The 16,478-nt window shown below is 37.5% G+C and overlaps 1 protein-coding gene across 1 annotated transcript; it reads right to left on the bottom strand.

Moving 5' to 3' along the window:
* Positions 1–85: 85 nt before the first annotated feature.
* Positions 86–12,357, bottom strand: LOC116447468 (endogenous retrovirus group K member 10 Gag polyprotein-like). The gene is made up of 3 exons (XM_032116662.1): positions 11,907–12,357; positions 7,507–7,605; positions 86–5,639 (listed from the first exon to the last, which is right to left on the bottom strand). The coding sequence occupies exon 3, from the start codon at positions 5,463–5,465 to the stop codon at positions 3,726–3,728; it is 1,740 nt and encodes a 579-aa protein (XP_031972553.1). The 5' UTR covers positions 5,466–5,639; positions 7,507–7,605; positions 11,907–12,357; the 3' UTR covers positions 86–3,725.
* Between the last annotated feature and the right edge of the window lie 4,121 nt (positions 12,358–16,478).

Below are 16,478 nucleotides of genomic sequence, written 5' to 3'. Positions count from 1 at the left end.
ACAGTTATATTCTGCTCAAGTTAAGTAAACCTGTCAGAATTTCAGTGAATGTGGGTGCAGTGTATGAATGATGCACAGTCGCCAGTTGCGGTATAACTAGAAACATTTATTAAAAGTGTACATCGCTTTTATAATATGTTCACTATCAGATTAGAATAACACACACCTGAATAGCCAATAGTATAACTGTTCGTGCATCTGCTAACCAGTAATATAAGTGATCACGTTCCTAATATTCACATCAGCTATTCTTCCTTAAAACAAGTGGTTTTGTATAACAATTTTTTTCTGCAAGCTGCTGTGGTTCTGCTACCTGTTACATTTCAGAAACTTTGTTACATCTCTCCTGCCTTGACTGAATAGCCCTTGTTTTTCTTAACCAAGAGGTCTTTGTTCTCTTATTGCTAAGCATTCTTTGTTTTCTTGCCCCACATCTCCCCTTTTTTTATTTACAAAGCATTGCAAAGTGAGTACAGTGTGTGTCTGCATAAGCATTACCTGCTTTATGTTTTGATTGAAAAGCCATTGAATACAAGAAAAGATGCATGGTGAACATAACATAATCATCAAAAGTGCTCTAAGTCCTATTATAGCTAAACCAACTATGTTTAACCCAAGGTCCAAAATTGAAACTCCCCAACCAGGAGAATAAACTGAAAGGATCCCATCCCTGGTTTTGCTGCAGCTCTCCAGGCAGTTCCTTCAATTCCTGGATGCTTTTGTGAATGGATTCATAGTGGTCACTCAGGTTCATACAGCACATTCCATCAAAGACTTCACATCCGTGTCCCTGGGCTAACAATAAAAAGTCTATTGCTGCTCTTTTGTTTAAGAAGCATATTCTTTAAAAGGGCATGTGTGTGTTCCACAGTAGCTTGACCTGTTGAGGAATGAGGTATGCCAGTTAAGTGACGTATACCCCAAAAGTGAAAAAAGCGTTTTCATTGATTGTGAGACATATGCTGAACCTTTATCAGTTTTCACTGCCTTAGGAACTCCTGAGCTCACAGCATGTGCTTAAAGACATCTCTTGCCTTTTCCCCTTTATGAGCAGAGGCAGCAAAAATTTTGGAATATGTGTCAACTGATACACACACATATTTTAAGGTGCCAAAAGAAGAAACGTGGGTAACATCCATCTGCCAGAATTCATTGACACCGAATCCTCTTGGATTTGGACCTACTGCAGTAGCTAAAGGTGTTAAGCATGCACAATCAGGCCAAGAATGAAAATTTGTCTAGCTTGAGAAAAAGTAAGATTAAATTGTTTACTCAAAGCTTTTGCATTCTGATGATAGAATTCGTGACAACTTTGCTTGTGTAATTTGATTTGGAACTGTTGCCATCATAGTTAGGGGTCTGCAACTGCATTGCCTTCCACCAGAGGTCCAGGCAAAGATGAGTGAGACCGAAGATGCATAACATAAAAACAATGAGATCGGCATCGAACATAATCATACAGAGCAGATAACAGTATAAACAAATTCTTGTTGTGCGCTTGCTTTAGAAAGGAATGTTCAATATGGTTTAAAATGCCAACTACATACAAGGAATCTGATATTAAGTTGAAAGCCTCATTTTGAAACAATCGAAAAGCCTCTACAGTGGCTGCTAATTCTGCTAGCTAGTCAACCCTGGGTGAAAAATCAGTTTTCCCAATCCCCTGTGGAATTTTTCCAGGCAACAACAGCTTTCTAAGTTTTCCCAGAGCCATCAATGAAGACTGTCTTTGCTCCAGGCAGGGGCTGTGACGATGTTAGAAAACGCGGCTGTAGAGAAAGGTCTTTTAAACATTGGAAAAGTTTACTTTTCGGCAAAGAATTAGCAATGTTTCCCAAAAAGTCTGTCAGGGCAGCCTGTAAAGACTATGATTCCTGGAATATATCCTGAGAAGCATCTGCAGGCAAAAGAATGTGGATATGAGAAGGATCTTCCCCAGTTAGAGTTTGGCATTGTTTTCATCCTGTGGAAACAAGTCTAACAATCATGTCAAATAATGTGGTTACTGTTTTTGAAAATGTGTGAGGTAAAAATACCCACTCTAGCCTCCGCAATTGTTGTTTATCATCATACCACTGTGCAAATGCATATGGTTGGGATTCAGCTATGATAACAAAAAGTCTCAGTAGTTACTCCTGCTTGTTGTTTGGTTACAAAAGATGTCTGAATTTTATCTGTCACAATTTGCAGTTCTTCACAGGCATCTGGATTGAGTTCACGAGGAGATGTTAAATCTGTGTCCCTTAAGTAAATTAAATAAGGGTGACAATTCTTCAGTGGAGACACCAAGGGTAGGTCTGAGCCAATTAATTGTTTCAAATAATTTTTACAAATCATGTAGTGTTTTAATAGAGGCCCACAGCACAATGGGCTGAGGAACAATTTTCTGTTCAAATAATAGGAATCATAGGTATTACCAAGGTGGGACGGTTTGAACTTTGCTGCAATACAAAGATCAAATTTGTCAAGAAAATGATGCAAAAAGGCAAAATGGCTTTGCAATACAACAAGAGTCATCTGCTACTAGCAGTATATCACCCATATAATGATACAATAGAACTGTTGAAAATTGTTGCTGCAGCGGTTGTAAAGCACATGCTAACACAAATTAGCATACTGTAGGACTGTTTTTCATCCCTTGTGGTAACACAACCCAGTGATACCTTTGCACGGGTTCACTGTTGTTCAAGGATGGTAATAAATAAGCAAAACGAGGTGCATCATCAGGATGCAATGCAATTGTGAAAAAACAATCTTTTAAGTCAATAATTAACAATTCCCAAGTTTCAGGGATCATTGCTAGATTAGGAATTCCAGGTTGCTGTGCACCAATTGGGGCTGTTACTGCATTGATAGCTCTCAGATTTTGTAAGAGTCTCCATTTGCCAGTCTTTTTTGGAATCAAAAATATAGGGGTGTCCAATGGGGTAGTGGAAGGAGCTCTATTTCCCAGATCCAATTGTTCCTTGACCAGCTTTTGTGCTTGTTGAAGCCATTCCCCTCTGAGGGGCCACTGATCAATCCGCACAGGAGTTTTAGTGCTCCATGTCAGTTTAAGTCTCAGCTGCACATCAGTGACCCCTCTTAGAAATTTGTTGTCAATGTCAGTCCCCACTGTGACAACAGATCTCTTCCCCACAGTGTACATGGAGTAGAAAGTACATATGGTTTGAGCTGTGCTTGTTTCCCTTCTGGCTCATGTACCATGAGTTCTTTCGCTGACTCCTGTGGCATCCGCTGACCTCTGATGCCTGCAACGATCGCTGCTGGAGTTGTTAAAGGCCATGTGGGTGCCCATTCACGTCTATTGATGATGGTTATGTCTGCTCCAGTATCTATTAATCCTGTAAAAGACTTGCCATCTATAACACAGGTTAGAAAAGGTTGTTGTACTGAAATAAGTTTAGACCAGTAAATGTTAGGAATGCCTGCACTTCCAAAACCTCCAGTGCCCCTGTCAGCATTGACAGATGGTATTGATTGCATATCTGGCAATATAGGGAGTGGTATCAGTTGAGCAATGCGTGACCCTGCTGGCATAGTACAAGGTGGGTTAGGAGTCCAAGCTATGATTTTTATTTCGCCCCTAGAAGGAGAGTCGATGATTCCTGGTAAAGTAAAAAGTCCACTTTCAGATGATGAAGACTTCCCAAGTAGCAATGCATAGCATGTAAAAGGAAGGGGTCCATTTAAACCTGTAGGTATAAGGTGAACCAATGTGTTATTTATTGTGGTTGTGGTGGAAACTGCCAAGTCCAAGCCGGCACTGCCTGGGCTTCTCCTGCTGTAACTTGAGCTGTGTTGGTTTGCTGTGGCTGGATCCTGTTTTGTTGTGGGGCACCAGATCCTGCTCCCTGCTTTGACTTTCCCCATTGTGGCAGAGGTTTGCCGTCTTTGTCGTACTTGGAATGGCATTCATTACTCCAGTGGTAACCTTTCTTGCATCTGGGGCACTGTTTACTAGGATTTCTATTCCCTTGCTTTTTCTTTGAGCACTGCTTTTTCACATGACCTTCCTCTCCACAGTCAAAGCATTTAATTGCTGTCAGAGCCACTTTTAGCTGTTGAGCTAAGGCAGTTGCTAGTAAATCTGCTTTGTATTGTTCTGTACCAACATGTACACAAGTTTTGATAAAGTCAATTAAGGAAATATTAGGATTGGTTTTGATTTGATCAAGTGCTTTATGACAGTCAGTATTAGCATTTTCATAGGCTAAGGATTTCAGTAATATTTCTGCTGCAGCTGGTAAATCACTTTGCCTGTTCACAGCTGTTTGCAAGCAATCGATAAAAGTAATGTAGGGTTCTTGGGGTCCTTGCCTTATGGCGGAGAAGCCAGGTTCAGTTTTGTTAATGTCCGGCACTCTTTTCAGAGCTCTTATAGCCAGCCCCCTCACTTGGTTATATGTCTCTGGGGGCATTCTTAACTGATCTCTTATGCTTGTCTGAGCTCCAGTCCCTGCCAAATGATCCTTTGTTATTCCAGCATTACCAGTGTTCATGTTAGCCCATGCTTGATTTTCACATAGCTCTTCATACTCTGCCCACCATATCAAATATTGTCTTGCTGTCATAATCAATTCAAATAAAGCTTTCCAGTTAGCAGGTAACATAACATAGTTTTTTGCTATAACTTCTACAACTCCCATTGTATAGGAAGACTGCAGACCATTTTCTTTGACAGACTTTCTTAATACCTTAACCATTTCATAAGAAATTTGCTCATGACGAGGCTGATTGCCTTGATATACCGTGGGCATAGCACGGAGAAATTCAACATCCCCAAGATCTAATGCTTGTCTTTGACAGGTGTCTAGGAAGTGTTTTGGCTCAGGGGACAGCAAAAGTTCATTGTCAGTCATATGTCTTAAGGGCTCAGAGGGTGGGGTATGCAAGTGCTGTTTTAGCACCTTTGCATCAGTAGATGGTGATGCAGCCATAATTTTCAGTGGCTGTGGCTTTATGGCAGGATATAAATCACATTCCTGTCTTAGATCAATAGCTCTTAGATTTACGAGATTGCCCTCCAGTTCCTCCCCATTCATTCCTTCCTCCACTCGCAAAACAACCAAATCAGGATGTGAAAGTGGTGCTGTGTGTTCAGGGGAAGCGTCTGCTGATGAGTTTATGGCTGGGTGTAATATTTCTTCTGAATCGCGAGAAGCTTGTAGTGCAGAATATACAACTCCCCGTGTAATAAATTCATTGCAGTTAGCCTCATGACTGTCTAATTGATGAGTCTGTAGAGACTCCCCCACTTGCTTCCAGTGATAGAGGTCATAGGAGCCATCAGGGGGATACAAAGGGCAGTAAGTTTTCACCCATAGAAGGAGTTGTATAAGCTTGCTTTTTTGTATATTATAGCCTTGTTCCTTTGTAATATGCAATAAACAGTCTTTATGGAGAGTTTCCAGTTTACTTATATTATTGCCCATTTTTATGGGGAAATTTTCCTGGCCGCTCATAAGGCTAACCTGTTCCTTAGCCAGCGATGAAAGGAGTCCTCGGCGATCCCTGAAGGCCACTGTTGGTACAGTGGGGATACGCCGCAGGTCCAGGATCACCTAGGAGATTGTAAATCCCTGTTCAGGGAGCCGTTTCCAGCGTAGGAATGATGCATGGTCCCCAGCTGTGAACAACTAGAAAACATTTATTAAAAACATTTATTAATATTTTCACTAGCAGATTAGAATAACACGCTCCTGGATAGCCAATACTGTAACAGTTCATGTGTCTGCTAACTGCTAATATAAGTGATCATGTTCCTAATATTCGCATCAGCTTTTTTCTCCTTAAAACAAGTGCTTGTATAACAATTCTTTCTGCAAACTACTGTGGTTCTGCTACCTGTTACATTTCAGAAACTTTGTTACATCTCTCCTGCCTTGACTGAATAGTCGGTGTTCTTAACCAAGAGGTCTTTGTTCTCTTATTGCTAAGCATTCTTTGTTTTCTTGCCCCACATCTGGGGATGAATTTGGACCTACTCTTCTTGTAGTTATGACAGGCAGATGAAATACAGATGGAGTAATAAAGATACCTCTAGCAAAAGAGTCTCAGCGTATTTAGTAGCTGATCTTTGTGCACTTTACAAGTGAAGACCATAAAAATCTTATTTGTCTGAAGTACTTAATATCTTATGATTTTAAAAAAGCAATCATAAAAGCCTCTTAAAGATTCTTAAAAGTACTGGAATATTTCATAACCAATGTCCAAGGCAAAGAGTGATGTCTCTAATAAGACAAGGATATTCCCACAGTCTTTCTTCCTTAGTCTGCTACTTTAAATCATAACTGCTAACAGTTAAATAATTACAACTGATAGTATTGTCATGCAAAGCTTAGGTGGAAAATATATTTTTAAATATACTAAATTTATCACACATCTGAGCTCTGGAGGGAAAAATTCCACACAGCCAGTACTCCAGAGGAAAAGATACTGTATACTCTCAGCAGGCTCATTTCAGAAAGCCCTCAGGCCCCAAATCTCTCCCTCCTAGCCATCAAGATTGAAATGGAATACAGGGCATCAGAAGCTCAAAAATGCACTTGGGATGCAATCCTCTTGGGACTTTAAATATTAATACGAAGAATCTTAAACCTTCGGCTACCAGGCAGCCGAGACAGACAGCAAAACATTGTGAGGAGTCACGCCCCCTTCTGTCGATCTCTCCTTGCAACAACACAAAATTACAGTGAACCAGCTGCAGGCAACAGATCATGTATGCAAGGTGCCCAACGTGCTACATGTATTCCATTAATCTGTCTGCCGTTTCACAAAGATATGCATGGTGATTCTGATCAGGGAATTCAAACGCAGCATGGTCTCATTTTCATTGCTGTGAAGTTACCAGCTGGCTTCAGGTCTGTGTGCTGCAGCCTCTAGTCAGTAACTGCACAGAGCCTGCACAACCTGCTGGCCCTCAGGGACAGCACCTCACCACCATGCAGGGGAACAGCACCTTCTTCAGAGCTCCTGCCCAAATCCACCATTAAGATAAATCTGCAGGGGTTTGGCTCAGCTAATTTTGCCTTTTGATCACATACTTCAGTCATATAAAACTCTTGTTTAGTTGCAACCGGATATAAATTACACTAATACTAACTCAGGCCATCTTCCTCTCAAACTCTCAGTAAGTCAGATTGTGCTTTCAAATAAGTGCAGGAACCAAACCAGACCCCTGTGACACACAATGCAAAAACAGGCAAGAAAATAACTAGGTTCGGAAATATTCTGGCACCACTTGCCACCCCAGGTAGCTCAGGAAAATAAACCAATCCCAAAGAAATGCAAGACTGAAAGAAAAATCATAGGTTTCTTTATGCTCATCAGTTTGAAACAACGCTCTATTGTTTAAGCCTTCAGGGTGTTCTAGTGTCGTATTTCCATGCTTTTCTCTCTATAACCAGAAAACATAAATGCATGCTTTAATTAAAAAGGAATAAGGCAAGATACATACACTAGTATATTCCAAATTTTTCAATAGCTGGAAAAAAGAGCAATTACCTTGACACTTGAACTTCAAATGTAGAAGCTGGCAAAGTGGGAGAGAGATTGATCACACTCTTCCTATTTCTAGTTTATCAGCTGGAGAGCTATCTGGATCTGCAGCACCAGAGAGAGAGAGAATGCAAAAGGTGGTCAGGTACACAGCTATAAATCACAGGGGCCATCATCTACTCATCAGATACTCATTTTATTTTATGCTATATGCCATAATTCTAATAATTTAATCTGAATTTGGGTCATGGTAGGAATTTACAACACTGAAATCAAACTCTGAACAGAAAATTTTTTATTATCTAGAAAAGATACTCTTTTGTTGACAATCATCAGTGATGCATATTCCTTACATTCTTTTTTTTTTTCCTTCTAATGAGACAGGTTATTCTTTAAAAAGATATGTCAAACACATTTAAAAGAAACTCCAAATTTTCAAACTCTGCCCTATAGAGCTCTTTAGATTATGCACATTTCATGTGGATTTTGCTATTACTCAGTCATGAAGCTTTGTTGTATGCTTATGCAATAAAGGAGTTAAACTAGATGAGGGCTGTATTATTGCTCCAATACTGTCAGGCATTCTGCATACAGGAGTGAAATATAAATTGCATAAATTAATAAATGTTTAATTTGATAGCCATCATGAGTGTGTTTTCTTGATGAATAATATGTAGATGTTAGCAGTTTTCTTATGGATGGAAATGACACTGACCTTGTATTTATAAGCCCATCAACAAATCAGAGATCAATTATTTTAAAGAGCTGAGAAGCAAGAATTCATGAATTCTTTAGTTTATCCTCAACTAAAAACCTGTACTCTGACACTTTGTAAAACATCACAGTGTGAAATTTCCTTCCAGTCTTTGGAAGCCAGTAGTGTTTGCTTGTAGATACTAATCTCTCCTCCATCCAATTCTCATCTATTTCAGTTTACCCTTACCTCAATCACTGCAACCAAATAAACTACATTTTTTTTCCCAAGCTTTTTGTAAAGAGGAAGGAGCAGTTTTCTCTGTAAATCTCTAGGCTTACCAGCCACCTGTTAATTTACTGTGACTTCCTTCTGCAGATCTTAAATTGGATGCACGTTTAACCAGGGAAAAGGTTGCAAAAAGCAAAGGCAAGTACTGCTGGAACAATTTCTTTACATGATGTTACAGAATTTTAAATAAAAAATTAAAAAGCCACTCTCCTCTTGCAGGCAATGCCTCTACTGATGTGAATGACCATTAGCATCCTTTATGTACGGAATTCTGCACCAACCGCTGCAGACACCAGGAGCCTTATTCCCTAGGCAGCTTCCTGGACTGTGCAGGCAGAACAGCCACACTGTGCCAACACCTCTGCTGTGGGCAAAACCTCCCCAGGGACAGGGAGCTTCTTCTCTATAGTGGTGTATCAGTGGTGGTTTATCAATCTGATTTTCTGCTAGCACACAACAAAGAAAAGCAGAAGAGGAAATAAAGTCTCTTCCAAATTTCTCAAACAAAATTGATCCATATCCTTCAATACTGTGGGGCAGGGGCTAGAATATCACACTACTGGGAAGGTCTGAGAAAGGAGAGAGAAAAAGTCATGCATTTATTTACTCCAAAAGCAGACATTCAACTAAACTTCTGTACCAGGAGAAATTTCAAATCCCCACAGTAAAAGTCAACATTTAAAGCATTCCTGTCATACATGGGGAATATAAAATGGTCCCTAGATTTCATGTTGAAAAGGTTAAAATTATCCAGATTTACTTTGATGCTGGGGGTTGAATCAACAAATGTTAAATAGATCTTAATTTTAAAAGAGAAAAGAAATAATGAGTTAAACAGTAAAGAAAAAAATTACGTATCACATAATGAGAACATTTACTAGATTAAATTTAGTGGGGGACAGTTTCTCATGTATTTTATGTAAATACATTATTTGAATGTGTTCAATCTCATTCATTATATTGTTGTTTGTAGGTATAGCAGATGATTTTTACCTCTCAAGATTAATCAGTGTTTAAATACTCACTGTAATCTAATTGGAATACTGACAGGTTCAGAAATATTCTGTATTATAGGAATTATCTCTCAAAGGAATTTTTTTTATCAAATATGTTTTTAATGATAGAAAATGATAATATGAACTTTAACAACCAAACATGTTGAATCAGATGCTGAGACATTAAGAACATTTTCCAGAAAAAATAAAGCCACGGTGGCTGTTCTTGGATTTTAAAGATACATCTTGGCTGTACAAGTTTCACCCAGCTGATTAGAATGACTAGCAGGCTGAACTGACAGATACAATTACTTTTTCCTGCCACAGCAACAGTTTATTTTTTTTTCTACATAGTTGCTTGTGTTTCTTTTGTGAAAGCAAAACAGAAAAAAGAGCACTGCAAAATTGGTTTTCATTGAAGAAACCCTGCCTGTTTTGTTTTTACTAAAACTAAGTCTTAATTACAAATATGTTATTTGTTCAAATATTTTTTGCATCTGTGTATTATCTTTACTCATCATTGTAAGACAGACCTGCAGGATTTTCTAGGTGGTCATAAAGAATCTGGCACTAAATACGGATTTTTTTAGTGTATGCAAGTGTGCAGAGCGTATTTCTATATAAGTATTTTAGAATTTGTTATTTCCATGTAAGTATAAGGAGAAGTGTAGCATCAGTAGATTTTTCAGATCTATCTATTTAAAATGCAAAGATGTGCATATGTGAGGGTAAAGGTCTATGTCTATAAAAAGCCTTTTTAAAAGCTCAAATTCCTAATTATTTTTTTAAAGATTCATGGAGATTCTTTCATTCAGATCACCTTTCAATTTTTAATTTACTTTATTAAAATCTCAATAAATCATCATATTGTGAACTTCTCTATCTGGAATTCATTAACAGATCAGAAGATAATTTATCAACCACATCTCATATACTGCTTCTCATACATCCATTTGTCATTCTCTGCTTTTATTCTCTTTTATGGCTAAGAAATCTTATCTAATTTGAAATTTCTATTCATCCAGGACATATAAATTTTGACTATTTAAAGTCATCTAAATGTTTAAGTTAACTAAGTTTACATATGCCAACTTTTTAAACTTTTGTGCTTGATAGATGAAAGTCTTAAGATACCAAATACTATCTGAGGGAGCAGAAGTATATTTTATAGAATTCATTTAGAGTATGCAGACTATCATTAGATAAGAACTCCTTGTGGATTAGCAGAAACTGGAAAGTCACAGAGACTTTACATCATTTAAACATACTATTGCCTAATTCTGAAAAACACAAAAAAGGCAAGTCTTAACAATCTTAGCAGGCCAAAACCAGTCCCATTTTAAAACTTTGTAATATAAACAAAGGAATGATTCCATACACATCTGATAAAACCCATCAGCAAGGATAATAAAAAGTATATGATTTTGTAATAGCACCTTCTCAGGAGGGAATAGAAAAGAATTTATGGAATGGAGACATGAAGTTAAAGCAGAAGAAGCTGTAGATAATCTCTCAACATTTTGCAAGACTGCAACTATGAAATACAGTTGTGAGAAACTGTGAGCAATGATCACTATAACATTAATTCCACCTAAATTTTCATGCTTACATTGTAGCTACCTGCATATAAGTATTGCCTGATTTTTTTTATTCAATTAGAAGTAATATGCAGAAGGGGAAGAAATATTCACTTATAGAACACAGTTCATCTGACCTATTTTAAACATCTATGCAAAAGAATACAAATAATGCCCTAAAGATATCTGCTGCCATTCACTGAAATATACATAAGAGTTAACATTTGCAAATATATGCACTGAAAGTGTTTAAGTTCAAGCAGATGAATCTTACCCAAATTGTTATCAATGAGAAGAGCAAATGAAAATTGTTTATATGTAAACTTGGATGAAAACAACCATATTGTCTCACTCTGGCAACCAAAAACATTGTTGTGGCCATAAATAATTGTGGGAGTTCAAGTAGAATGTATTCTCTTTAATTCACATACTGCCTATTTTTATTTGCCATTGTGCTCAAGGTCCTTGCTTTTAAACCTGCATCTCTTTTATCCATTCTGCAAACTACTCAAAGGAAAAAAAAATTACTAACTGCTGTTAATGAACCCTTAAAAGCTGCTACGATCAGCTCTTGACTTGCCTCAATGACCTCCTGAAACAGCAAATGCTAATGAATGGTTATACTCCAAGAAAAAAAATTGCTTTGGTCCTTAATTTCACTTTATCTCCTTACTTCATACATTGAGATAGAGGTAAAAGGAAGACAGTAGTCATTTCTTACTAATCTCCTCACTTCAATCAAATCCCTATTATTCACCTTATTCAGACTGAATTAGCCTTGCTCTTTTCAATCACTCTTTGTTCCTATAGAAGTTCTACCATACCCTTAATCACCTTCTTTACACCTACCTGGATGCTTTCAGTCTCAGCTTTATCTTCCTGAGGCAGCTGCCAGAGAAGGCTCTGGGATCACAAACAGGTACAGAAACTGCAGAAACAGTTTCTTACGTAGAGTTTCCCAGATTCCCAATGAGCTCGTGCACGCAATTGTTCATTCCTCCGACTTGAAAAACGAGTTGTTCTTGTGCCAGTTTGTGGACTGTAAATAATCTTCTAGATTACACAATAGGCTGTAGAATCTGTGAAAGTTTCTAATGACAACACAAACTTGCAAACTTTTGTAAATAAAATATAGTCACGAGAACAAAGAGGCAGTCTTTCAAAGTAAATATTTTACAACTCCAGGGGAGTAGTGTGGGAAAATACTGTGAATTGTATGATAGAAAATGCAGGCCAAGCAGTCACAGGACTGAGAGAAAGTATAAAGAACATGAAGAGCTGAGTGATGCCTGAAGAGGGCACCTAAAACCAGAAACTAGACAAGAGTAAGGGAACAAATGTAAGTATTTATTTGAAGGGCCTTCAAAGGTCCACCCTGGGAAGTCTAGAGGCTACTGCCAAAATGGACCCCAAGATGGACCACAGGTCACCAGTTCTTCCCAGTTTTATAAGTTTGGTTCATTTGCATATCAGGGTTAATTATCCAATTAAAGCTTCAGTTAATGATGTCGTTTCCCCAAGCTTCCCCCTCTTTAGAGGCTTTTGGTTTACACGTTTTGGGCCTAGGACAGTCTGAGTGTCCTCGGAGAGCAGGCCTGGAGAGGCTTTGTTATGTCTACCTGGCATGAGAGAGCAGAAGTTAACGGGCTACAAGAAACTTCAGAGTTACACACTAGGCAGTACAGGATTTGAAAAATATGAAAGTTAAAAACCTAAGGCATCAAGGAAGTCATAGGAAATTTTAAAAAGAGTAGAAAATTAGATGATCTAGGGTACCTGCCTAGGTGGAAGGAGAAATAGTGGTAGGAGAAAGACACTGAGAGATCAGGGATATTTTATTCTGGTAAAAGTATCAGAGGAAATTAATTCTGACAAAGTCCTTATAAAATTTTGTTCTGAATCCTATGAAGTTTATCTGAAGTTTATATCTTCTGCCCTCTTCCCTCCTCACCAAAAAAATACATAATGATCAAGTGAGACATTTTGCTCCTTTAAATTAAATTGGATGCCAAGAATGAAGCATTAAAGAGCAACGTTTCCTGGACAAAATTATAACTGCATTTGTAAAGTTTATTGATGTTCATAAAAAAAGGACAGAGGTGGCATAACCCAGCTTAATGATCTTGGAAGTAAAACCATCACTGAAAATCTTGAACGATTTCCTACGCATTTCAGTGTACATAACATTGATAGAGTATTTGGGCCAAATTAACCTGACTGTTGATATCAACCTAATTACACGAGGGACAAGTGAAGTCACATTTTCTTGAAAAATTTACAGCTATATAAAACCTAAGAAAAAAGAAGTTACTAAGCATTTTGTCAAAAAGCTTCTTAAACAGATTCTGCATGGCCACAAGAAAAATAAAAATAAAAATAAATAAATTTTTAAGAGAAGAAAAGCTACGGTTAGCGGAGAACTGTGATACCCAAAGGGACAAGACCCACCAGCAGAGATGCAGGTGAATCTAAGGTTTTATTTGGAAGCATCAGTATATACATCTCTACTCCTTAAAGCTTTTTTTTTGGTTACAACAAATGCTCTGTGTTGACATGGAAATTCGTTCATCCAGTTCTGTCTCAGGTACACGCTGACCAGGGAGATGCTGCTGCTTTCTGTTTAACTCTTTCCTTACTCCAACATCTGTTACCCCAAAAGAAAACTGTTCACCAAAACAATCATTCTCTTTGAATCAAAGGTTTTTAAATGGTTTTTAGACAAATTCTGTTGCACCAGGATGACATCAAGTGGCTACTCAAGCTAATTACTCTACACTTGCTGGAAACAGTCATTATGACATCTCTTTAATAAGCTATTCCTATTGTGTAAACATAATTGTATTACCAACAACTGCCTCTATTTTAAATTCAAATTTTACATGTTTTTATTTCAAATCCTCTGTGCTTTCCTCAAACCTTTTTAAAGAAATAATAAACCTTCCAATTCATTAAATAAATAACTTTTCACCTAATACTTTTGAATTCAGGGAATCATAAATGCAGGCTTCTGTGGATTTAACAGATCTATTAAACAGTAACTGGAATAATTAGACTTAGCCAATCATTCTTTAGCTAGAGGGAAGAAATTAATCCTTGAAAGATCTTCTTGGTATGTAAAACACATGATTAATAATTGAAACTAGTCTCACATTTTAAGCCAGTGAGAACCATCAGTCACTGATCCACCTCTCCAGAGACATGGGAGAGCTTCCATCACAGGAGGTTTTCAAGATGTGGTGGGACAGGTTGGAAATAATCTCATCTATGCTTCCCTTTGCTGTGAAAGGCTGGACCAGATGATCTTTCAAGGTTCTTTCTTGCATAGGCTACTCTGTGATTCTATATTTTAGACAAAAAACCAGCTGTGGCTTCTACAAACTTGTATTAAGGCCGTAAAAATATCATAACCAGTTTAGAACTAGTTAATGGATAAAAATTTCAAGCACCTTTTGACTTTAATAATAATATGGTTCACTACAGTTTGTATTTCTCAAAACTTATTTCAAGAAATGTCCATGTCCTTCTTCAAACATGGCAGCAAGGATTATAATCCAAAATTGAGTTTGCCAAAAATCAAATATTTCCAAGTATTTGACAATCTTTTTACAACATAATGGATGTGATCTTACAAGTTTACATGTATCCTTCCCAGATGCTGCGCAGAATTTAAGAAAATCTCCAAAGAAAAAGAAACTAATTTTTCAATAGCAGAAGTAATGAAACCTTCCTATGAATTTGTATCACTCGCTCCCCCTACCAAGCTTTACTCACCTCAAGAACCTCACCCTTATTCCAAAGAACCAGGTGTATTCTGCCTGCTTTTCATTTAGTGCAACATTATTTTGAATAAATCTGCTGCATGTAAATGCCACAGATCTCATAGGAATTGAAGTATATTTCAAATTTGTTTGAAAATAGCTGTCATTTCAACAGTTATTATGGGTGCAGTGACCAGATGGAGAGAAGCAAAGAGAGACATCATTGCCAAGTAAGCCCTGTCTCCTCAAGGAGGTAGTAAAAACAAAAAACATACACAAAAAAGCCCACAACCACCACAAAACAAAACAAATCTCAAACCCCCTACTATTGCCCTGAACAGATATCAATTTTTAAGGTGTCTGTTTCCATTGTTTCTCTTGCTCTCCCAATGTCCTATATGAATTTAATGTAGGCTAAGAGTCTTCCACATTCCTTTTGTTCTTTCATTTTCACCAAGTCTAAATGCACTTTAAAAGATCACCCACTCTGAAGATGTCTTGCAGAATATACCTACAGAAGATTTGTCCAAACCTTGTCTTGGCAGCAGTTTCTGCTCTGCTTGCACATCAACTGACATCTTCATTCAAATACTCAAATGACACCAAGCTGCCAAGTTCTGCCAAGAGTTCCTCTAAGTTATGCTGTCATGTTTTTATTTAAAAATCTCTGATTGACTCTTGGAAGGATGTTTTTATCTGCTATGAAGCCCACAGTAAGCAGATCTATGCTAACCCCTAGAAAAGCAGGCCTGAAACAAGTACTCATCTAGAAGAACTAAGCTGCCCTTCAGAGTCTGATTCACCCAAATGCCCTCAGGGACTTTTCTAACAAGACAGTCACCTTGTCTTTTCTGAGCTTTGGGTTTCAGAGCTGGAGTTGATAAGAACTGACAGCTCTTAGTCATGGCAGACTCTGGAACTAACAAACTTCTTTTAGGTGACAGACAAAACTTGCTGCACTGAATCCATGATTTTGTGGTATTGGGTATAACACACTTCTTCAAAAGTATTTGCCCTCTAAATACCTGTGTATTTTTTTCCTCCAATCATTTATTCATATTGAAAATAGTTTTAGAACAATATAAGCATAAGGGTTGCATTATCAGGGTTGCTTTAACCAGTGTTATAGTACCAGCAACTTAGTAATCACTAGAAGAAACAAAAGTGCTTGATTCTGTTTTCACTGAAAGTCACAGCAAAATTCATGAATTTTAACAGAAATACACTTGTGGTCCTAAAATTTTTAATACTTTGAATTTTTAAAGTTTTTCCTTTAGTAGCACCCTGAAAGTTCAAGCATCTGTTAAATTTGGGCTATTATCCTTTTGAAGACTTTAAACTATTGCTAGCAGCTTAGTCTTACAAATAATGAGCTGCATATTTAGCTGAAGTAGTTCAGATGGCTTTTTCTAGTGGTGTTTCCTTGTAATGTCCACCTTTGGTAGCTCTACCAATTAATTTTCTTTCCTCCCTGCAAGATCAAAAGGACATTAATTCATTACATCTTCGATTTTCCTTGTTCCAAATAGTTTTGGCCTTCCATTTTTAGGATAAATTAGAAGTGAACTGTGATTACCATGATGCACAGATAAGAAATTATGCTCATATTTCAGTCACAAACTGAAATAAAGAATACAGAATTAAGTGCTAACCAATTAGATAA

This window comes from Corvus moneduloides, chromosome 8 (genome assembly GCF_009650955.1).
Source record: "Corvus moneduloides isolate bCorMon1 chromosome 8, bCorMon1.pri, whole genome shotgun sequence".
Lineage (NCBI taxonomy): Eukaryota > Metazoa > Chordata > Aves > Passeriformes > Corvidae > Corvus > Corvus moneduloides.
This window is presented reverse-complemented; position numbering and strand designations above follow the sequence as displayed.

Excerpts from the sequence above, each read along its gene's own strand:
- LOC116447468 (XM_032116662.1), bottom strand. The coding sequence starts at position 5,465 with ATGAGCGGCCAGGAAAATTTCCCCATAAAAATGGGCAATAATATAAGT.